This window comes from Panicum hallii, chromosome 2 (assembly GCF_002211085.1).
Source record: "Panicum hallii strain FIL2 chromosome 2, PHallii_v3.1, whole genome shotgun sequence".
Taxonomy (NCBI): domain Eukaryota; kingdom Viridiplantae; phylum Streptophyta; class Magnoliopsida; order Poales; family Poaceae; genus Panicum; species Panicum hallii.
In genome coordinates, this window is record NC_038043.1 from 8,331,010 (window position 1) to 8,355,278 (window position 24,269).

Sequence of the window (24,269 nt, forward strand, 5' to 3'; positions counted from 1 at the left end):
GCCTCCCTTGGCCGGGGGCTGCCCCGCATACACGCCGACGACGTGGACGGGGGGGCCGCCGCCCGCCGCTCGCCGCCTGCCCTACTTTTCTCGGTGACGGTTGACGCTTCGTATCATGCCCCTGCGGCGGCCCGCCGGCCCAGATCCCAGTAATCCAACGCAAGGCAACGCCGCCGTCGCGCTCAACGCTGCTGCAGGTTCGATCCAGGCAGCTAGCGCTTTCGTGGTCTCATCAGCCCGGCCGGAGGCGGCGCCCTCCCACTGCCGATCACGATTCTTCAGTCAATGGTCATCTGAATGAATACACAAAGCTTCTGACAGATGGATCCAGCCTGCGATGCAGCACCCGTTTCTGCGGGGAGTTAATACCGGCGACGTACGCAGGGGGATATTTTTGCAATTGGTCTGTGCTTAGTCGTGTGCAAGTAGTTTTTGTGGGGGCAGCAGCTGGACTGCACTGACAGGGAATTGTTTTTGGCGCGAGGCAGGTAGGGTTCTTGTTCAAAATTCCACTTTCTTTACAGCATGTTATATATTAAAACAGTTATGCCACTATCCAGGGACCCACTCCTTTTTTTTTTCAAATTTAGAGGAGCATTTCTGCTGCCGAAAACAAGCAATATGACTCAGGAAACTTCAAACTTTTATGTCTGCTGACTTCCCTTCTTGTTGTGGTTGATGTTCTCCCAAACGCATTCAAGGATTCCAAGTCAAAACGGGGAAGTCGCTTCTCCCTTCAACTTCGTTCTCTCCTTTCTTTCAGAGGGCTGGCTGGCTCTTTGATCAGAGAACTTGGACTAGGTAATAGGTGTGCACAATATTTAACTATATCCTAGTCTCTGACCAACAAAATGCAGCCAACTATCAGCTCCGTTTGAATTGGAGAGGGTGCAGCACCGTCAGGCTATAGGTCGTATGCATGCCGCAGTTTCCAGGAAGTAGGTAGTAGGGAGTACTGCTCAGGTCCGCTGCATGTGGCCGTGGATATTCTGAACCCTGTTTCTTTTAACCCTGACGCAGAACCAATCTTAGACAAACACCAATGAGAAATAAATCTGTGTTCGATCTGCATATGCAGAAGTGATGACAAGGGCGATCTCTGGTGAAAATGAAGTTCGGAAAAAAAAAGAGCATATATTTCTTGTCAGTAACGTTTGCCCGTTTGTTGCTAACATCGATAGATATCTCTTAAGTTATTTTATTCATCGATCAGCAGCAAGTTAGTTCATGGGAACAGAACCACGTACGAGGTGAGCGAGGGTCTGTCATCTGTGGGAGGAGAACCTGCAGCCAGAGTGGGTAACCTGAATACACCTGATAGCTTCCCTGCTGATAGGCCTAGGAGAATATAATCCTCCTCAACAAGTAGCTATTAACTGAGGGGGGAACCTAATGTAAAAGTTTTGATAACCACTAGATAGCATGTTTTCCATTTTTGGATTAATGTGAACTTTTTAATACTATTTCTTTTTTTTTCAGATCCCTATTACTCAATTATTAGGAACAAGCACATAGAAACCTAGCTAGCTCTGTTCCTACGTACCCAAGTAACGAAATACCTGTGGTGACCAGGATGTTATGGTCAATAATAACCTGTCATATATACCATCTTACACCAGTAAATAGAATACGAGCTGTAAGGGATAATTTCGTACTAGTTTAATTTTGATGTAATAATCTTAGTACTATTGATTATAATAAAACAAAGCAACAATATTAAAAGAATGCAATGTGTAAATATTAAATGAACAAAATTAGAGATTGTTAACCAGAATAGACCCAAGAAAACACTAATGTCTTTTCTGGCTACCACCTTATTTGCTTAGCTTGTTTGCTAGTTGTACATGCCTAGACTAGTAACTCTTAGTAATATGTTTTCGAATTCTAGACTGTATGTCCGAGCATGGTTCGAGGATATTTGAATTGTTTTTTAATAGACCCAGGAAACACTAATGACCTTTTAAGTCTTTTTTTTTTGAAAGACCTAATGACCTTTTAAGTCGAATTGTTGCATCCAGCCAAGCGGTGAAAATAGATGGCTCGGTGTAGCGGTTGTATTTTTTTTTAATATTATCAAGTTATGTGGTTATTAGTTGCACTTTTTTCTCCTAGTGTTGATATATTATAGTGCAATAGGGTTAATATAGTATAGACAGATAGACAAATGTACTAAATGCACACCATCACAACTAAAATTGAGAGAGTAACTAACTGCGGAATAAGTAAGCGCTTAATTGTGCCCAAAATATCTTCTGTATGGTGTCCATCTCGGATATTGGTAGCCCGCAAGGCCCATGAACGCACCTGCATGCACAAGGGGCTTAAATTAGTTTTTTTAGAGGAAGGGACTTTAATTAGTTACTAGAAAAACTTGCGCGGCTTTGCCGCGCCTTGCTTGGAGCGAGCCAGGCCAGCATCATACATTATAGGCCAGTGAATGAATATCATTTTGTTGTGCTTCACCTTTTATAAGTGTAGCTCAGCAATGTTACCTTATAGTGGTACATTTACAGAGCATTGCGCATTTTTGTTTAATAATTAATACATAGGATGGAGGTGGGATAAATATAACTTATGTAGCAGATGAGATCATAATTCTGGTAATGCATAGTATATGTACTTTCAAATAGATAGCAGTGTAGTAGCAGCCAACTTTGGCTATCACCAAACTAGGATGACACCTGAATGAATTTTGAAAGGGAAAAATGAGGATCTAGGAGAAGAATTTCCATGTAGCTTCAGGTATAACCCTGAACATACTACTCTTTCTTCCTATGGGGCCCTAAATATAAAATTTTGTACTTGTCATAAGGAACGTCACAAGCATGGCCCTACCAGCAGATGCTGCAAATGCCATTTAAAAGGCAGCAACTTATGTGGAATACATTTATGCCACTCTAGGACAGGCTTAGATGCCTTTACAACTTTGGTCTCAGGAGCCATCCCTGATGCAAGAACCAATCAAAAGGAGTCGAGTTATAATGTTTTTTTTCCTGGAAAGCAGAAATTATCAGAACTATTGCTGTCCTACAAGGTATGGTGCAAAAGGTTAGTACTCGTATTACAGAGATCAAGGTGAATATAGTATACTTGAACTAAACTAAATCTTAGTGAGTTGCATTGACTATTTTGCTTAGTTTAATAAACTAGCCGGAGAGGAAATTCAAAATTACAGTACTATATATTCTTTTTTCATACTACAACTTAAAACAATTCAAATCCAAGCTATGCTTATTATGCTTAAAGAAAGTGTTTTGGGCATGATCTTTTATAATGGTTGCAGCCAGATGGAGAAGGGCCAGGAAACAAATAACAATTTGTTTGTACTTACCATTATCCATTATCTAAGTCTCGGAGCTTGTATGTCGGGTTCTTCAGGCATAGCTATAACTATGAGTATTTTTGAAAGACCTATGACTATGAATATGCTGGTCCACACTTGTGCATTTCATCAAACACATATAGAGCATATCTCAGGTTGTCAGCTTTGCCTAAGTTGGGCAAGCAAGATTTCTTTGATGGGGGCAAAGCTTGCAAAATAACAGGCTGCAGTCATTCATAAGCTGCTGCACCTATAGGTCCACAAGCTCAAACGGTGAGGATGAGCCACATCTTCCTGGTGAGGTCTGGCTGCTGATGGTGACGCCGCGCTGTACCCGATCACCATGCTCTGTATATAGCTAGCTTCTCTATCATGCGTGCCCACACATGCATCTGCACATATGAATTGAACAGCCTGCATGCATATGCATATTAGATCTTAGACAACAAGAAGCTAATCTTATCAAACGACACACTACCTTGTTCATCTGTGAGTAAGACGTGGCCGAGGACGTTGTTGCCACCTTGTTCCTAGGCAGAGGACGTCTGGATCCAGTGTTGGTTCAATGAGTAGCTTGCCTTGGAGGCATTTCGTCGAGCAGCTATCGGGCATCTTCCAATGGCCGCTCCGCGTGCTAGGGCGCTGGCTGGTGTGTTCGGCGGAGTGGGAGGGCCCCTGGGCGCGCAGGGAGCTGCGAAGGGCTGGCACTACTTGCCTGCTTCATCATATGTGCATTCGAATGGCGCCAGCGTGGACACTGCTGCTCCTTCGCGAGCGGCGGATAGCACATAGCAGACGTACTAGGCAACAAGCAGAGGGAGCGCAGAGGTAGGCGACGACGAGGGTACGTCCGTTCTCTCTCGGGCCTCCGGGACAGCGGGCGCCAGATGCCTCGTGCCGTGGTCGCGTGCCTCCAGCTTCTGCACGGATCGCGCGCCTCTCGCTCTCGGAGCCGCACGGCGGGACGTGGGGGGCTGACGCTGCGAGGCGGGGAACCAGCAACCAGTCGAGCGAGGCGGCGTTCGGGAAGGCTCTGGAAACACTAGGTGCTATGCCCGATTCTGGATGGTCCCATCAAAATCCGACGGCGGAAAAAAAAACATGCGACGTGGCCCAATAAGATGCTTGAGCTTCCAGGATTCGTTATAGAGAGATAACAGCCCGTTCGAACAATTATGGACCCATGATGCAGAAGTGTGTCTAGCAGGCCGACAAGGTGGGCCTGAAGCTACTGTTGTTTTTTTCATGGGCTTTGGTGAATCTCCGGGGGTACCTTCTTTTGTCGTGGGCTCTAGTGTGCAGCAGCCGATTTGTCCCTGTGATGATAGTGTTCCTGCCATTTATATGCAGGTACCCCTCAAAAAAAAATTATATGCAGGTGTTCCATATAATAATATAATAATTTGTTCGTTCGACCTGTAGTATGATTTCGTTAATCGTACTCGATCAGATGCACTATTATCGATACGTGATTCCCATGCTGCGTGCGAGAGATCAACAAACACCGGTTAAATATAGTACAACATCGAAACCTAAGCTAAGAAAGGAACCGAATATAATCCCAACGTGAGTTAGGGAATATAAAATTTTCCAGTGGGAACTATGTTTTCTTCCGACACTATACAGGGAATATATATATATATATATATATATATATATATATATATAATATGCAAACTTTTATCTCTACGAGCACATCTGAAGAGACTGAACGGATAGATCTTAAAATTGATTAAATTACCAAAAATATCTCACTATGGAAAGGTACGTCCAGAGATGCAAGTAGATACCTAATGGTGTTTTATGAGTCAACTAAATAATTATAATAATATTGCCATCTTAGTTTATTTCTCCTTCTAAATTAATTACGTATAATATTATTATAGTTCATTTTATCAAATTTTTAGATCGATCCAATAAACCAAAATAAATATAACTTGTTCCTAACGCCCACCATGGAAAAAAAATAGCGCGGTCAGTGTTTAGGATAAATCTAGATCCGATCTTATGGGCGTGCATACCTCCTCTAATGACCTACAAATGAAGTTCTATTTTCTATATTTTTAAAGCACGTTACGTTTCTTGGTTGGTCCATTTATTTCATAAACAGGCGCTCCCATTTTGATTTCTAAAGTGAACAATGTTTAGTCTGTCGTCCTCTATATATGCTGAGGATGGTTTTCATCAGCCGTTCCACACCGTCCTCCCACGCCTTCTCTGTGGCTAGCTAGGACTCGGCATTCGACATGAGAAAGTAATAGTGCATTCATTGTTTAAGTTCCAAAGTTGTTCAATCTAGTTACTATTGGAAACTGAGTATTCGTCCAACACGTTAGTACCGGAAAATTAGTACCGAATAAAAAATTTCAATCCTCGGAGGCCATTTAGTACCGGTCAATAACACCAACCGGTACCGGTTACCGACGGGTACTAAATGCCTCTCTGCATGTTACTTCAAAACGAAAGCATATCTAACTCCATCACATGTACTGTGTAAGTAAGATGGTAAGGAAGTTTCGCGCGAGGCTTGAGGTCGTGAGTTCGAAATCCTACGGACTGCGCACGCACGTATTACGTGTGAAATTCACGTGACTTGTGACTTGGGAGGATGCGCGTGTGCGGGAGCCTCCCGGTTGTTCCTCAATTTTTTCTTGATTTTTTAGGCGCTAAGCCGTTTAGTACCGGTCGGTGTTACGCGCACGCACGTATTACGCGTGAAATTCACGTGACTTGCGACTTGGGAGGATGCGCGTGTGCGGGAGCCTCCCGGCTGTTCCTCAATTTTTTTCTTTATTTTTTAGGCGCAAAGCCATTCAGTACCGGTCGGTGTTACCGACTACCGACCGGCGACCAGTACTATGGCCCCTTTAGTAGCGGATGTTTTGGCCGGTAGTAAATGGTGTGGCATTTAGTACCGACCAGACGGTACCGGTCAACCATCCAGTACTAATTCATGTGGCATTTAGTACCGACCAGACGGTACCGGTCAGCCATCCGGTACTAAATGATGTGGCATTTAGTACCGACCAAAAGCAGAGAGTGCAATTTGGTCTGATTAGTCTACACAATGTGGTCCATGAAATTCTTTCTAATATACTGGTTAATTGGCTCAAGCCTGTTCTCCTATCCTTGGAATCATTTCAGAGGAGCAATCTACATTTGCCCAAGGTAGAATTATTTTTTACAATATAATTACAGCCTATGAATATCTGAATTTTATGCGAGCAAATGGTACAAAACGAAATCGCAGTTTTGCTCTCAAACTTGATATGTCCAAGGCATATCATCAAGTGGAGTGGCCATACGTTTTTACTATATCATGGAAAGGCTGGGATTCAGCAAGAGATGGATTTGTTTAATTATGAAATGTGTAACTACAATTTCTTTCTTGATTCTTTTCAATTGAGAGGAAGCCTAGAAAAATTTAAACCATATAGAGAATTCAGATAAGGAGCTCCCTTTTCTCCATATCTTTATCTTTTCCACCTTTGTGCTGAAGGTTTGTCATGTCTCTTAAACAAAAGTAGCCACGCATAGTTGATCAATTTTTTGAAGAAGTTGGAAGGTTAGGTTTATGTATTAATATAGAAATCGAAATATAAAGGCAACGAACACAACACAGCACACAACGACGCCACCCAGGGGTGGGGCTAGAGGCATGACCCCGATGATCTAGGACAAACACCATGGTAACAGTACTGATGACCCCCGTGAGGCCGTGACCTCACCAATGCCTTGCACGCTGAGACCCCGGCACCTAAAATCCTTGGCTCCACCCCTGACGCCACCACCACACGACAGAAACAACCACACAACAACAAACAAAAAATTGCCTGCAGCCGGCTGCAAACAAGCGGCACTGCAGCCTCCTTTCGATTCGCGTTTCGATTCGCGACACGTGTCCGTTCCTACGAATCTCAAAGAAACGGCCCAGCTTGGCTTCGTATCGGCTCAAAGTACCGATTAACCCAGCCAAGTTGGCTTCGGCTATTGGCTCAAGCCATCGATTAGTTTGCTCCTTGCCTCTGTTGGCTCGATCTCTTTTTTCGCATCTGCATCATGGGGTAAAAAGAAACAACCGTCAAACCACGTAGCGCCGCCGGCGCCGATCATCGCCTCACCGGCGTCAATTTGCAGCGATCTGCACTGTTCCCCCGTTTGAGACAAAGGTGATCTATCCTCAACTCAGATATAACAGTTCTCACGTATGTTTTAGGACTATCATCCACTGAGCACCATGGCAGGAAGAGCGGACGAGGACATGCAAGGAGAAGAGGATATGACAAGACAATTTGGGCTCCCTTCTGCACATGGACCCACGACAATAATTGGAATGATCTTTGTTGCTCCCTTTTGCATCTGAAGAATCTGCAACCATCGATGATCAGATAGGCGATGACCAACAGAAAACGCAGGTATAGTGAAAATGTTTCTCTGATGCTATTTTTTTGAACTATGGTTCGATCATTTTTATATGTGCAAATTTATAATACTTGTTGTACATGAAAAATAGACATCACACATAGCATCGCTGGCTATTAGTGAAAATGGTCAAGGCAATGACAACACAATTCCTAAATCAACGGCACATCAGGTAACATGATTATGCATATTTTAAGAAAACAATTTAGTTTGTGTTATGATAATGTGACATTGTTGATGGCGCATTTTATAATAGGATGTTAATGAGTATGGACCACCTGTGATAGTTCCTGAAGTTGGAATGTCTTTTGAGTCTGGAGACATTGCATATGAGATGTACAACACATATGCTGGTAAGGTCAGGTTCAGCATCAGAAAAAGTGACACAAAGCGTAGAGTGGATAAAACTATGTCATCAAAACTGTTAGTTTGTAGCAAACAAGGGCATGGAGACGCTGGTTCATCACGTGGCAGTACAAGGACAGGTTGTAATGCTCGTATTCTGTTCAGCATTAGTAGAGAGGGGATTTGGACAGTGCAACAGGTTGAACTTGAACATAATCATTATCTAGCCAGTCCAGATAAGATACACATGTTGAGATCCCAGCGACATGTTATAGAAGCGGACAGAAAACTCATTAGTCAAATACGGGAAGCTGGGATGAAGCCATCACAGGTGTTCAGGTTCATGAAACAATTTTATGGTCGTCCTGAAAATGTTCCATTCTTGAAGGTTGATTGCTACAATGAAATTGGTCGTGAACGGAAGAAGTATTTAGAATGCAATGATGCACAAACATTGCTGGAATACCTAAAGAACAAGCAGATAGAGGATCCAAAAATTTTTTATGCAATTGAAATAAACAAAGAAAATGGTCGGATAACTAATTTCTTTTGGACTGATGGTCAGTCTATCATGGATTACAAATGTTTTGGTGATGCTGTGTCATTTGACACCACATTTCAAACTAATAAATTTGAAATGCCTTTTGCTCCAATCCTTGGAACCAACCACCACAAGTAGACAATCATTTTTGGGGCAGACTGTTATTTAATGAAACTATTCCTTCATTTATTTGGCTATTTGAAACTTTTTTGAGGGCAATGTCTGGAAAGTACCCAATCACTATTTTTACTGATCAAGATGCAGCCATGGCAGGAGCAATTGCTTATGAATTCCCAAATACAAGCCATCGTCTTTGTTTGTGGCATATTTATCTTAATGCTGCGAAACATCTTAGTCATGTAATTAATAAGCACCCTAAGAAGTTTTTACCTGCTTTCAAAAGTTGTGTCTATGAAGATAGATCAGAGGAGTGTTTCAAAAAAAAGTGGAATAAACTGTTGACTGACTATGGCCTAGAGGAGAATTCATGGCTGCTAAATCTATATGATTTCAGAGAAAAGTGGGCTGCAGTTTATCATGACTCTTTTACAGCTGATATGACAACAACCCAAAGGAGTGAAGGTATGAATAATATCTTTAAGAAAAGATTTCGTAGGAAACTTGGTCTTTCTGAACTCATTGTGGAATGTGAAAAGGTTTCTGCTTCTCTTCGTGAGAATGAGTTGTATGAAGATTTTAAATCACGTATGAAGAACCCGGTTAATTACATCCCAAATTTTCCTTTATCGAAGACAGCTGCTGAATCTTATACAAGGAGGATGTATACAGAGTTTGAGGATGAATTTAAAAATCAGTTTGCATTTTCTTGCAAGTTAGTACAAACTGAGGGGTCAATATCAACATTCATGGTCACACATATGGACTCAAATTATGGAGCAACAGTTGTGTTCAACATTGCAGACAAGACTGTTACTTGTTCTTGCAGAAAGTTTGAATCTATAGATACATATACATTATTTGAGTTACAGTTTTCCTTCCGATACAAATTGCTTACCGTTGGTTTTATAACTTGTAGGTATATTATGCAGGCATACCTTGAAAGTATTCAATATAAATGATATTTTCATGTTACCATCTCAGTATATACTGACCAGATGGACAAAGTATGCAAAAAGAGGTTTTTATATTGAGAAAAAAGGAAAGGAGAAAGAAAACTTGAAAGCACATGCTGCAAGACTGTCTCGAATGGCAACATCCCTTGCATTGAAGTGTTCAGTGTCAAAACCACTCCTTAATGATTTGGAGAGAGCATTAGAGAAGTTGGAATTGGAGGCTGATCATTCACTAAACAAAATGGAAGAAACTGAGGTTCTTGGAATTTCAAATGACTGCAGTATGGATAATGTAAATAGTAAAATATCATTTAGAGTTCCTCAGGTAGTGCAAGGTGCAAAAAGTAAACGAGCAAAGAATGCAGTTGAAAAGAATACAGGGAAGAAAAGGAGAAGTTCTTCTAATAAAGGTTCTTATCCTCTCCATATCACTTCTTTTAACAGTTCTAAATATATATTACATGTTCCTGTTCAATCATAGAGAAAGTAAGCTCATAATATTTTTACTCCTCCACATAGGAAAAGCTTCAAGGAAAATGGACCAAAGTACAGAACATGATCAGGACCCGAAACAGATGATTGTAAGGCATACTGAGCTATGCTATTGTCCTTTTCAATAATTCATTTATCTGAATATTCTCTGAATTTTTTTTTGTACACAGACATCATTTGATGAAAGCGTTGGTGCTAATATGACATTAAGCAATGGTGTAAGCAATGATATGTATGCGGATTTCCAACGGTGTTTGCTCCATTGATGCCAGGAGGATATATAAGCCTTCTACTTGGAGTTGATCAAGAAGCTTCAGCTGCTCGTAAATTACATTTTGATGAAGCCCAAAATCTTAACACATAAGCAGCAGGCACTCTTTTATCAATTTCAATGTAATTGGAGCTGTAATAATCTATTTGCATTGTTTTGATGACAATAGAAATTACAACTGATCACTGCAGAAATGTAGGTTGTAATCACTAGTACAGAGTATACACGCTGTTGAAAAAATACACAGGATCAGGCCAGCAAGCTCTGATCAGTACTACTATACAGGCTATACAGGGTTTATCTTTGCTTCTCTTCTAGCTTGATAACCTCATGGGATGTTTTCTTCATTGCCCAGAAATATTCAGCTCAATTTTTGCTGCACATATCAGCATTAGATTCTCCAGACTTCATTATAACATCTCCAACTTGGTTCGAGTCTTGTTGATTTCCGAGGACTGATAGCTTCTAGTTGCACAACATTGTCAAGGATTCTGAAAACGAAATGGCATTTCTTCAGTATTAGCAAGATATTTTTTTAAGATTAGGCACACTTTTAAAACAATATAATTAGTTTGGTTAAATTTATAAAACTGACAAGAAGTTATGTCGTAGACCAAACCAGAGTAAAGACAGAGCATGCATTGGAATTGGAATACGAACAGAATTGTGAGCCTGTTTGATCAAATGCTGGCAAACCTGCTAGCTGTTGGCTAGCTACTGCTTGCTGCCATCCGCCTCTGCTGGGAGTATAACAAGCAGCTAGCGAGCAGTGAACTACCGCGAGTTCTAGGCCAGAGCAGCGCGCCGTCCACTGTCGCAGTCTACTCGAACGGCTGCAACCTCGGCTGCTACGAAGAGGCCGGCGGCGAGGCGGCCTTCGTAGCGCGATACGCTGGGCAAGCTCCTCCGCCTCCAAAGCGGCGCGAGGCCGGCCAGTGCGCGCCGTCGCTGGACAAGCCAAGAAGGGGAGTGGAGACCGGGCCTCCCCGCTCCAAGCCGCCGGCAGCCTCCCTGCTGGAACTCCGGACTTCGGCGAGGAAGAAGAGGATTGGAGCCACGGTACCACAGGCCTGCGGCGCGGCTCAGCCCAGCGGGCTAGCGGCGCGGCCCGTGCCAGTTTTACCTCTAACGGCAATGAGCGTTTTTTTCGGATCTTCACGGAAGTAGATAGCGGAGCCGAAGCCGGAGCAAAACCAATCGATACTTTGAGCCGATGCGAAGCTAAGCTGGGCCGTTTCTTTGGGATCCGTGGGAACGGACACGTGTCGTGAATCGAAAGGAGGCTGCAGTGCCGCTTGGTTGCGGCCGGCTGCAGGCAATTTTTTTTCCAAAAACCAGTTGAAGACCTCACACCACATGCCACAACTGCTGACCAAATAAGGAAATCTGTTGCTTAACACCAACAACTTTTGCCGCTGCCCGCTCAAAGAAAAAAAAAACTTTTGTCGCTGCCTCCACGAGCAGAAACCTCTAAACTAACAGACAGAAAATGGAACCATGCACATCACAAAGCATCAATTGGATCCTACTGTACACAGATTCAACTGCTCCCAACTCAGCTTCGTCGTCCATTAGCACCACTGGAAAGCCAAAGTTGGCATCTACCAAGTCCTACAAAACAAGAAGCACGGCATTGTCCAACTCCAAGTCGCCTCCACGACACTAGCAAGATGATGAACTCCTCGAAGCTCCTGATCTCCTCTGTCGGAGCGGCAGCGGCTAGCCCGGGAATCTACCAATCCCAATGGAGCTCGCAGGTGACGGCACCTTCCCCGCAGATCAACCTCGGCGCCGTTCTTGCGTGCGTCCTCTCCTTCCTGGCCGCGGCCGTCTCCAGCGCCGGCGGCGTCGGCGGCGGCTCGCTGTACGTCCCGATCCTCAGCGTCGTCGCCGGGCTCGGCCCCAAGACGGCAGCCGCGTTCTCCACGTTCATGGTCACGGGGGGCACGCTCTCCAACGTGCTCTACACCCTCCTCCTCCGCGGCGGCGGGCGGCGGCCGCTGATCGACTACGGCATCGCCGTGGTGTCGCAGCCGTGCCTGCTCCTGGGCGTCAGCGCCGGGGTCGTGTGCAACGTCATGTTCCCGGAGTGGCTCATCACCGCGCTCTTCTCGCTGTTCCTCGCCTTCGCCACCTTCAAGACGTACCGCACCGGGGTGCGGCGGTGTCGCGCCGAGACGGCGGAGCTGGGGAGGATCCCCGACGCGGCAGCCGCTGAGGGCGCGGCCGCGGCGGCGGCGGAGGAGCCGCTCCTTGGACGCAACGGAGGCGGCGGCGGCGGCGGCGGCGACGGCGGCCGGCGCTGCCAGTGGGTGGACTTGCTGGTGCTTGTCACGGTCTGGCTCTGCTTCTTCGCCATGCACCTGTTCATAGGAGGTGATGGCGCCAAGGTACGAGCTGAGCTGAGCTTCCCTGCCCTTCATGAAACATGAATTCATTTCGATTCGATGTTTTTATAAAGTGAACTCATACCAGTAGTAAATTTGTAACTTCAATTTCAGTAAACATGTTTCAAATTCTTTCAAACTCTGAGGACACATCCTTGATCTGTTTCTTGATTCTTCAGGGAGCCTTCAACATAAAGCCCTGTGGAATCGCGTACTGGCTCATCACCGTGGCCCAGATCCCTGTCGCGGTGGCTTTCACAGCGTGCATCGGGCACCAAAGGAGAAAGTCACAAGCTTACCACGGCGTCGACCAGGTACTCCTGCGATCATTACCAAAAATCCAACAAAATTAGTCACCAAAGAAGCTACAAAATTGTTCACTTTTCCGGTGACAACCATCTGTGCTCGATGACGAACGCAGGCGATGTCGGCGAGCAGCAAGCTGGACGCGCTGCCGGCGTACGTCTTCCCGGTGGCCGCTCTGCTGACCGGCGTCATGAGCGGGCTCTTCGGCATAGGAGGCGGCCTGCTCCTCAACCCCGTCCTCCTCCAGATCGGGGTCCCCCCAAAAGTAAGATCACGCATCGCAGCTCATGTTCATCGTCTTCTGCTCCCCTTATTCGAGACGCCCATTTCCGAACGAACTCTGAATGATCTTCGTTTCAGACGGCGTCGGCGACGACGATGTTCATGGTGCTCTTCTGCGCCTCGATGTCTATGGCCCAGTTCATCATCCTGGGAGTCGAGGGGATCGCGAGCGCGCTGGTCTACGCCGCCACCTGCTTCGCGGCGTCCGTCGTCGGGCTGGCCGCGATCGAGGGCGCCGTGAGGAGGTCCGGCAGGGCCTCGCTGATCGTGTTCGTGGTCGCCGGCATCCTGGCCCTCAGCGCCGCCGTGATCGCGTGCTCCGGCGCCGTCCGCGTCTGGGAGCAGTACACGAGCGGTCGGTACATGGGCTTCAAGATGCCCTGCTGAACTGAACTGAAGAGCAGAGCCAAATGTAACAACACTTTCAGTGTTGTTGTTTTTTTGTTTAATTTTGCATTAGCTAGGCTGTCAAAATAAAACTCTGCTGATGCTGTGACCAATGAAGTGGTGCAGTGGCATGATGAACATGTGCAGCTCATGATGAACCACAACATTTTTGTTAGATTATGTTTGATTTCAGATTTTTTTTCATTTTGTTCATCCAACTTCAAGGATGAATTCTTGGAGCCTCACTTATTCCACTGATCATGTAAACAAATGACATTGCTGTCACTCTCGCACACGCAAAGCAATCAAACGAAACACTGAGACCTTTAACCCTTGACGAGACGAACAATGGCGCACGCAGGCAACACCAAGTCACCAACACCTCTCAACCACCAGTTCAGTTCAGTTCAGGCGCGCGCGCGGTTGCCTGCAGGTTCCTGGCGAGGATGCCCTCGAAGGTGATCCCGGGGCCGAACGCCAGGATGAGGCCCCACTCGCAGTCCTCCCCGTCGCCGGCCTCCGCCGCCGCCGCCGCCTTCCTCCGCCGGGTCTCCTCCACCATGTTCTCCAGCACGTACACGATGGTGTTGCTGCTGGCGTTCCCGAAGTCCCGGAGCGCGCACCGGCTGGCGCGGAGCTTGTCGCCGCCGAGGCCGAGCCGGCCCTCCATCTTGGTCAGGATCGCCGGCCCGCCGGGGTGCACCGCCCAGAACATGTCGTCGTACCCCATCCCCTCGCCGCCGGCGGCCGGGTCCTCCCGCTCCGCCATCAGCTTCCGGCAGAAGTCCTCCACGTGCGCCTCGATGAGGTGGGGCAGCTCCCGCCCCAGCTGGAACTTGATGCCCTCCTCCGTGAGCCGGCCCTCGATGGTCTTGTCTGTGCCCGGGAGGAAGCGCTGCAGCGCCGCGTGGAGCTCGAAGAGCGGGCGCTCGCCGGGGGCCGGGTCGGCGCCGATGACGGCGGCGCCCGCGCCGTCTCCGAAGAGGGCGACGCCGACGAGGTCGTAGGGGCGGTCGGAGCTGGGCGGGCGGAACCCCACGATGGTGGTCTCGGAGGTGGCGAGCAGGACGCGCGCGCCGGGGCAGCTCTCGGCGAGGCCCTTCGCGACGCGGAGCCCCGCCACGCCGCCGGAGCAGCCGGTGAAGGCGAGCATGACGCGGCGGACGTCCGGGCTGAGCCCCAGGGCGCGCGCCAGGTGCAGGTCGCCGCCCGGGAACCGCGCCTCGCTGGAGGAGACGTAGACGAGGTGGGTGACGGAGGAGAGCGCGCCGCCCCAGGAGCGGACGCACGCGAGCGACGCCTCCGTCGCCATCTGCGTCACCGCCTTGTTGGAGATGTCCAGCCGCTGCTTCATCGTCGGCAGGCCCTCCTGCGCCAGCTCCGGGTAGCTCCTCAGGATCTCCTCCGACATCACCACGTACCGGGTCTTCACCGTCGTCGTCTTGCCTGCATCCATCATCATCGCCAACAAAAAATCATGAACCCACGAAATCTGTAGAACCAAACAAAATAATAATTGTGTTGCTGACGGATCGATCGATCGATCGATCGATCGATCGAGTGGATTTGTGATTAATTACAGAGTCTGGTGAGCTTCTCCTTGAGCTCGGGGTCATCGCAGTTGGTGTTCTTCATGAAGCCGTCGACAACGTAGTCCTGCATGACCAGCTGCTGCGGGAAGGCGTGGCCGAGGGCGAGGATCGTGGCCTTGCCGGGGTTGGGGGCCATGGACGACGCCTGCTTGGTGGCGGCCGTGTCGGCGTCGTTGCTCACCATCGTCCCGTGAACAAGGTGGTTCCTCTGCGAAATGGTGATTGGTGAGTAGCAGAGATCGATCGATCAGCTAGCTAGAGGTTGAAGATGCAGCATCGATCTGGAGACTCTGCACATATATAGCTTTCTCTGCTCACGACTTGGATACTGCAGTTGGGAGGCAACAAGGGCATGGTGCTTGGAAAGCACGGTTGGTGCCGAGCAGATGAGCGACTGGTTGATTGCGTGCGAGCGCGATTTGCCAAGATCAAAAAATTGTGGGAAGTCGAAAACATTATACTATGGGCACCTCCTGATTTCTCTGATTAATGTGAGAGTTTCTTAAGAATATGTGATTAGTATATGTATACAACAATTTTGAAGAAAAGAAAAATATAGCTCGAAAGTGAAGTCATAGTAATGCTTTAAATGCAAAACTTTCACCATGGATCCCACATGTCTATTTGCACATACAACTCCAAGCCAAGTCGAATCATCTACAATAATTTTCAGACAATTATGTGAAATTTTGTATCGTGAATGTGATATTAAAGACAAAAATATGAAATATCACACTTTTTCCGCGGGTGCCACTTGCCCATCTAGGCCGTCAACTTGCACGCAGTAGCCGCCGTTCTTTTCCCAATGAAAATGGAAAGGGCTGTCCCAAAACCAATTAAAGCAGCTATAATCATTTTTAGTTTGATATTAAAAAATTATAATATGAACGTGATGCTAAGATTTTACATACCGAACTTCATGATTATTGTGTCATCTTGGATGGACTTAGACTCGGATCATTTGGATTTGATTAGATTGGGTAAATGGTATTTTGTATTGGATTTTCTCAAGATAGACTTCTTCATTTGGATATGGATTACAATCCATTCCGTAAATCTGGGACTGGATTTCGATACCCATAATGTAATTGGACTTTTTCAACTTGGACTTCATTGCATTGGATTGGATCTTATTTTCAACTTGGACTTCATTGCATTGGATTGGATCTTATTTCGACTTCCAGACTTAATATATATGGGCTTGGATTTATGTGAGGCCAAAAGTCCAATAGGCTTGAGTTAGTTGAGTAGCGTTCTAAAGTACAAACTATCGAATCTCAAATTTCCTGGTGAGCTTCTATTGACGAGAGACCCACATATTGATTTGGCATACTAATTTGCATAAAGTATATGGCTGTCATACTTTGAATACCCCTCCTGTTGTTCTCCTAACCCTGCAAATCCCAATGTTCCACTAGCTTTTTCTAGATTCCGTTAGCTAGAAGGTTACATGCACATCGACAGCGAGACCTATCCAATTTTTCAAAGAAACTCATAGGGATAGAATATTCTTATGTACATCCCTAGGATGAGTAAGTATGCGTATGTACATTTTTTAAGTGGAACATCCGGTGAAGAATAATGAAATCTTACTATTACTAATTGTACTAATTGGAATTGGGGCTTCTTTTGAAGCCTCCAAGTGAAGCCATCTAGATCCTAGGTGGACACTTAAAATAATAGAGAAATTCTAAAATTCTCACAAAAATCAGAAACATCCGGTCATCAATCCGACAACTCTAATCATAATATATATTGGATTGGATCTGTTATCTTTCCTAATAAATTACCCACCTCTGCTATTATGAAAATAGACTAAAGTAATCCCCTAAACATGTATCTAAATTACCCACCTCTGCCATTATAAAAAATCTAAAGTAACCCATAATCTTCGTGTAAATTACCCACCAGTACTTATTATCAAAATAATACAAATAACCCCCTAAATTTGCATATATATTATCTAATTAAATTATTATTAAAAGTTAAAGTAACCCTAAATCTGAATCTAAATTATATAATTATAATAAAATATTAAAGTGCACCAATATAAAATTCTAAAGTACTATTTCTATCATTATTAATATATTATATATGTTATTGTTTATATACAAATACTACCCACGATATGTGTCGCCATGTATTCATGTATGATGGAAGAGATAAGAATACCAATTCACAGATAAATGGTTCAATTATATAAGTGTGATGCAAAATGAAATTTATTGCAATACGTATTTTAGAGTATGTGTTAGAATATTTAATAGATGAAAGAGGACGTGAGATAGATAATTGTAATTATTAGATATAAACCTTATTTTTATATTAGTCCGTGCGGGAGCACAGGTTAACAGACCAGTGAACCCATATGCTCCACTAAGAAGCGAACATGTGGAACAACGAGATGAAACAAGATATGCAAATCTTTCAAGACCCTATCATGACCATTATTCGAGTTATCCACTCGCATTAGCTATTTACACAAGATTGGCGATTGAACGAAAGCGAGAAGTAGGTTGAAACATCCAGCTAACTTAACATTGCGCATGAACCAAACCAGGCACGCCTTCTTTAGACTATCAAGGATTATATTACACATGACGTAGATGCGTGAAACTGGTGGCTTTGCCGGTGTCTGGCTCAACATGTCATGGAGGGCTAAGAAACTTTAACCCAGGCCATGCAGTCAGGAGGGTCGTAAAAGATAGTACTAGTTCATACTATTGCTCAATGCATATTTCCCATGCACGAGAGGCTTCAGGGAGTGGCCACATTTTCCTTGGCAAGAGGGGCGATCTCCTCGCCCTCGATGCCCGCCTCACTTCCCTCGACCCCGAGGCCAAGAAGCACCTCCTCCCACTTCTTCGCAGGCCCCTGGATCAGAGAAGGGAGAGGGTTATGCTGTATCTTCAAAAAAAAGTTGCTGCACGGTAACGGTAAATAAATGGAGAAATCAGCATCTGTGCCTACCTTCCAGGACAGGTCCTGTGTCATGCAGCTCTGAATCATCTCATGGAAGGCCGGGGTGTCATACTGTTTCAGAGCGCGTGTGACAGTTGAAGCCACTGCTGCGACGTCAGCTGGATCAACAGTTTCACACTACAGGATAGCAAAGGCTATGATCAGGGTCTATTTCTTGAGCGCGCATGAGAGCAAAAGAGTCAGTGGTTGCCTACTGTTCTTTACCTCGACATTGAAGGAACCCATGTGGAATCCGGTGACACCCTCCTTAACCGTGTCTACAAGTCCTCCAGTTGATGAACAGATGGGGATCTGAAAAAAGAAAGATATTTGCAGAATTTTGTCATCAATCGTCATTTTTCTCCACCTTCTCTACTTAAATAAGTAGTATTTCCTAACAGTTTATAGAGAATTAAGATATACCTTTGAATGAACTCAAACTGGAAATGTAACAAGCCAAGTTAGAAATTCTTACCACTCCATATCTCATCCCTTGCAACTGAATGAGACCACATGGCTCAAACCTACTTGGGACAATGATGAAGTCAGCCCCAGCAAACATCATATGTGCTAATGGGACGTTGAATTTCGCTATGCCTCTAGCATTGCTTGGATATTTCACTTCTAGCAGCGTCAATTCCTCCTCCATTTTCTTCTTCCCAGTACCCTGAAGAGCAAAAGAAAGTTTTCTCATCAACCATCAACTTGCATTACGGCATGTGAAAGCATTAGGGTTCACTTAATTGAAACATACAAGAACAATTATCTGAACATTCTCGCCCACGAATTCTGGAATGGCTGAAATAAGTATGTCTGATCCTTTCTGTTCTTCAAGACGGCCAACAAAAACTATAACAGGGATGCTGGAATCCACAGGCAATCCAACTTCAGCTTGCAACCTTTCTTTATTGAGAGCCCTTGCTTCAGTTACCTGACAAGTTATTTCATTGAGTAGAGAAATCTCCATATGTGGTAAGTGCGGGCAATATCATAGTAGTGACCTTACCGTTGTTGCATCATATTTCACACTGATGTACTTATCTGTCGAAGGATCCCATTCATAAATATCCATGCCATTTACGATTCCAGTTTCAAGGGGCTTTGTGCGAAGGACACCATCCAACTCAACACCCTTGTCTGGGCCAGAAGTGAGTTCCTTGACATAATGTGGACTAACTGTTAGAACCAGATCACTCTCAATGATCCCTGCCTTCATCCAGTTAATCTTTCTCCCTAGTACAGGCTTAACATGTCTGCACACATTCACATTCTACCAGTGTCAAAGAAACTAGAAGAACATACAGAATACTCCTTATCTAATGAACCAATAGAACATGAAGGCCCATACCCATCAATAAAATCAAATGACGGCAAGAAACTGTCAGGTAGATTAAGAACTTCGAAGTCTGCTCTGGCAAATCTACCTTGATAGGCAATGTTGTGAATGCAGAAAGCAACCTACAATATCACAGTTGACAAACAAAAGCAAGTAAATATGAAATTATGTGAACTATGTAGACTAAAAAGATAGGCGCTTTGCTCTACTTTTTTCTTCGGTTGTAATTTGCTACCGTACAGTCCCCTAGTGGTCTCTCAAGGTGTGTGTGTGCCCCTTACGGCCCGCGTTGTACAAACTTTTTATTATTTCTTCTTAATGCAATGATACGCAGCTCTCCTGCGTATTCTCAAAAAAAAAGGACTAAAAAGATAACTCTGAAGAATTTCAATATTTTTGTGAGAATAAAACTCAATCCCTTAGAGTGGGTGTTGGTTACATATATAGTCACGTAGTGATGGCTAGATTCGATTCATAACAAAGGCCGGATCCTGGACAGTTACAAGACCTAGCACAATACGTCATCAACAATACCCCGCAGTCTCAATTGTAGCACTGTGGTCAGGCTGAAGTAAAGAGAAGAAGTCACTGCTGATATCGAGAAGAATTTCAATACTTTTGGGAGAGTAAAACTCAATTGCTTAGGTGTTGGTTACATTTATTGTCCTGTAGTCCTAACTAGATTCATAACAAAGGACAGATCCTAGCAAGCCAACATATAATTACTCCCCATAAACTTAGTGCCCAAGATTGCTTTAAAGTCGAAAAACAAAAGAAAATTGGATACCTTAGCATTCGCATAAATTCCATTTGGCTTATACATGCTCTTCAGATAGCAGGGCAGAACTGCAGTGTGCCAATCATTCGCTACGAAGACAACATCTTCACCTGATTACAAGGAAAAAACATGAATGATAGTAAGTAAGAGTGTGTGGCTATGTTAGTTCATCTAACAGACAGACCTACCATATGGTCCAGAGAAATATTCAGAATTGTTGAGATTGAGAACTCTTGGAGCCTCCAATGCAGCCTAAAAGAGTAGCTGGATTAGAAGAAACTTCACTAAAATAATATCAAATGGAGAAATTTGTTGGATTGCAGTGTACTCTGGATAATCGAAATTCAAAAGTTGACTGGATTACTTACAAGGCACAAAAGGCAGAACCTCAACTGGTTATCTCGATAGTCAGATCCAGTAGTAGGACCATACAATTTTGCACCAGTCTTGCCCCATACCTGGAGTACATTATTCAAATGCAACATTTAAAGGTCACTACACCTAATTAGGTCATTCTATAAGCACACGGAAATGCAACTCAACGGACCTTTTCAAGAAACATAGGGTGATCAACAAAAACACGATCAACTCCTCTTTTGTAGCAGTGGAAGAAGCGAACTGTTTCTACTGTGTCCCCAACATTTACCTACAGAAGTGAAATATTTTTTAGTGTTTTAGCATATAAAATGCCATTAAGCAGCCACAAGTTAAATGCAAGCTAAACAGCAATAAAGTAAAAACGTATACCTCAACAAGGACATTTGTATCCCATGCATCCTTGTATTGATCATAGCGAGGAGCTATCGTCATGACCCGGTGTCCCATGGCCTACAAAAAAATGATACATACATAATGTAAAACACTCTATTACACAGAAATGTCAATACAATACTATCTCAAAACAGAAGAAATAGAGACAGTACAGCCTGCATTAAGCATCATTATAGTAAGCAGACCTAATTCAAGGGTGATCAGATATTATCAACAGGACCTAATTACCTAAGAATTTGGCAAGGAACACCAGAACATAACTGGTTTGAAGCATGAACTCAGGGAAATTGTGGTTATTGAAAGTAGCAATGTTTTGCAAGAATACTTACTGCCAGAGCTGGGGGCAGTCCTCCTACAACATCACCGAGGCCACCAGTTTTGCACCATGGGTGTACTTCAGTTGCAACAAAAACTATGGTCATTCCAGTGGAACATACAATAGGTGCCTGAGACCTGGTAGTCTTTGGACGAATTCCATTATTTGTGGCTCTTCTTTTGGACAACCGTGTCTTACTTCGCATGGATTGGGAATGATTGCTTAAGAACCTAACTCCACCGCTACAACATTGTTGGAATTGCATGTGAGGTGTCTGCTTGAGTGCACTGGGCCTATTTGTTTGGTAAGAACCATAGGCAGACATTGAACCCATTGTTGCAGCCATTGGATGGTGACCTGTCAAATGCCAATGAAGACAAAAGTTTTTTATGTCATTCTAGTTTAGATAAACATGAAAAACTACATTGCTTACACACATATTCTCAATGGAGAGCAGCACAAATATTTTTATGTTAGATGTTTATAACATCAAAAACATGAATCTGAATTTTTTTTAAAAAAACAATCTTCACAAACTGGCACACAGAACATGTTATGCTGATGTAGAACAAATGTTATGTGACTAGATCCAAGTATAACTTTTAGATGTCTCAAACTCAAGGTGCTGAAGTTATTCAAGGGGACTAATTTGCGGGCATAGTAGCCCCATACCCTGAAAAGGCCTCCAGTTCAGTCTGAGACACCATCCAAGAGAAGGCCACTTTTGTTAAGGCCACATTCAGTTACCCAAGATTCTAGCTAGATTTATGCAAAAAAGCTAATGAGGTTTCTGAAACCTAACTTCCGATGCACTTCAGCACCCTCATACAGTAGCTCAGCTAGCCTGTTCGGTCATTTTACTCATAGTAAGGATAAAGGGAAAGAACCTTTTTCCAAAAAAAAAAGATACAAAATTAGGTTTCCTTGCTTATTTTTATTTTATTTTATTTTGGTCCAAGGTTTCCTTGTTTTAGTAATTGTGGCTACCTACAAGGTAAAAGAAATATGAAAAGAAAAGATTTCCTCATGGGTTCTACTACTTAAATAGACTCTAGTTAATACTACTCAATTGATAGGATATTTTGTTGGTCGAAAAAATAGGAGATTTTTCATAATGACAACTATTTGTGGAGAGATGATTTTAGAAGAATTGTTTAATTTGACTGATGAGATTTTTTTTACCAGGTGATATAGGTTCCAACCAATGCATTTTATGGTGTTACAAAAACATGGAAAATCCATAATTATCACAATTCACAAATGTCGCTGTCCTAGGAACCTATGTTCATGTTGAAAAATAAGTGGACCCAGTTGGTCTTGACGTTACTTTCTTTTTATTCCGAACCATCTCTTTCTCCGGTCATAAAGATTAGTGACATGCAAAGTATCAAAACTCCGAAATTCAAACAACACAAAGCACAGTGCTGAAAATGAGTGCAACAGTTCAAAAACCCAGATCCTGCCATCACAAAATCATGCATGTGGGGGCATGTAAGACTAGAGTATCGATCCCATTTTGAAATTTGTTCCTCGTATGGAAGCATCATATCACGCATACTTACTGATCACAAGTGCCTCCCAAGGAATTTTAGCTACACAAGAAGTTTTTCTGGACAAGCTGACGTTTGGACTACTTTCTCGGACCCTCTGACGAACTACCTACCTGTGAAGTGGGGCGAAGCAAACTGTCGAGCATAACAGTTAACAGAGAACCTACTACTCTCCCAGATATATAGGCAGATACTGAAGTCGTAGATCACAGAATCAGGAGCGTGCAGGAGCAGGAGGCCCAGGATGGATGTTGGGGAAGAACGAGCTTCAGTTGGCACCTTGTGAGACAGTAAGCAGTAAGGTAGCAAACCTCAATGCGCGGATCACATTCTGACAAGCTCATAGTCGCCAAGACATCCAATCCCCAATTTCCCCCCACCCTCCTCAAATCCCAAAACCAAGAAACAATAAAACTGCAGCAGTACGCTACATTCCCACTGTTCTGAGTTTGCATTTTTCAGGAATGAAAGGGGGGAGAAAGAAGGCGAGGAAGAGTAAGAGAACGCGGGCTCCAAGAATGGGAATGCTGGATACCTTGCGCTGGCTGCAGCCACGGGAGGAAGGCGAAGCGGCTGGCCGTCGGCTCGCGGGAGTGCGGACTGCAGGGCGCGGGCGGAGGAAGGCTCGCTCAAGTAGTAGAAGTAGAAGGCTGGCGGCGACGGAGCGGGGACGGAGGGCCAGGGAAATATCGCGCGGGCGCCAGGCGGCGGCCGCGCAGTGGCTGGCGCACGGGCGCCACACGATGGCCTGCGCCAGCACGGCCACCACCACACATGGGGGCAATGGGCGGGTGCCGCGCCTCGCCTCGGCAGCGTACCCGCACCGCACCGGCGCGGCGGGTCCGAGGCGCGGAGGCGAATATGCCGAGGCGAGCCGAGGAACGGGGGGCCTCGGGGAGGAAAGGCGGGGCACGAGGGCCGTCGGTTCCTGCTCTGGGCCCCAGCCGGGGAAAAGTGCGGGGGACTCGTGGTGTTCCCGTGCCCGTCCGCGGCGGCGGGGCAGGGAGCAGGGGGAGCGTGAGCCGTTGGTTCGGGGAGGGCGGCGTCGGCGTCGGGTAGCGGGGTGGCAGCGACCGAGTGCGCCGGGTACTGCTGGGGGACACCGGACACGGGCAAACGACGACGGACATGTGTTGG

The 24,269-nt window shown here is 45.1% G+C and overlaps 4 protein-coding genes across 4 annotated transcripts; 1 reads left to right on the forward strand and 3 right to left on the reverse strand.

Annotated features, from left to right (window-relative positions):
• Nucleotides 1-904: 904 nt before the first annotated feature.
• LOC112880850 lies at nucleotides 905-4,335 on the reverse strand. The gene is made up of 6 exons (XM_025945591.1): nucleotides 3,801-4,335; nucleotides 3,332-3,736; nucleotides 2,836-2,945; nucleotides 2,213-2,304; nucleotides 1,560-1,593; nucleotides 905-1,027 (listed from the first exon to the last, which is right to left on the reverse strand). Exons 2-6 carry the CDS (start codon nucleotides 3,339-3,341, stop codon nucleotides 905-907), a joined length of 369 nt encoding a protein of 122 aa, XP_025801376.1. The 5' UTR covers nucleotides 3,342-3,736; nucleotides 3,801-4,335.
• LOC112880851 lies at nucleotides 3,941-13,828 on the forward strand. Its single transcript, XM_025945592.1, has 13 exons — nucleotides 3,941-3,971; nucleotides 7,688-7,737; nucleotides 7,836-7,916; nucleotides 8,001-8,141; nucleotides 9,287-9,559; nucleotides 9,732-10,113; nucleotides 10,223-10,284; nucleotides 10,366-10,413; nucleotides 11,181-11,525; nucleotides 12,224-12,856; nucleotides 13,033-13,167; nucleotides 13,275-13,424; nucleotides 13,520-13,828. The coding sequence occupies exons 1-13, from the start codon at nucleotides 3,941-3,943 to the stop codon at nucleotides 13,826-13,828; spliced, it is 2,640 nt and encodes an 879-aa protein (XP_025801377.1).
• Nucleotides 13,829-13,832: 4 nt separating this feature from the next.
• Nucleotides 13,833-15,254, reverse strand: LOC112882889 (type III polyketide synthase B-like). Its single transcript, XM_025948081.1, has one exon. It carries the CDS (start codon nucleotides 15,237-15,239, stop codon nucleotides 14,226-14,228), a length of 1,014 nt encoding a protein of 337 aa, XP_025803866.1. The 5' UTR covers nucleotides 15,240-15,254; the 3' UTR covers nucleotides 13,833-14,225.
• A 2,571-nt stretch (nucleotides 15,255-17,825) lies between these two features.
• LOC112880725 (granule-bound starch synthase 1b, chloroplastic/amyloplastic) lies at nucleotides 17,826-23,880 on the reverse strand. The gene is made up of 14 exons (XM_025945474.1): nucleotides 23,668-23,880; nucleotides 21,596-21,939; nucleotides 21,243-21,323; nucleotides 21,043-21,141; nucleotides 20,864-20,953; nucleotides 20,684-20,747; nucleotides 20,505-20,605; nucleotides 19,730-19,839; nucleotides 19,388-19,634; nucleotides 19,136-19,312; nucleotides 18,857-19,048; nucleotides 18,607-18,693; nucleotides 18,391-18,519; nucleotides 17,826-18,294 (listed from the first exon to the last, which is right to left on the reverse strand). The coding sequence occupies exons 2-14, from the start codon at nucleotides 21,926-21,928 to the stop codon at nucleotides 18,178-18,180; spliced, it is 1,827 nt and encodes a 608-aa protein (XP_025801259.1). The 5' UTR covers nucleotides 21,929-21,939; nucleotides 23,668-23,880; the 3' UTR covers nucleotides 17,826-18,177.
• Between the last annotated feature and the right edge of the window lie 389 nt (nucleotides 23,881-24,269).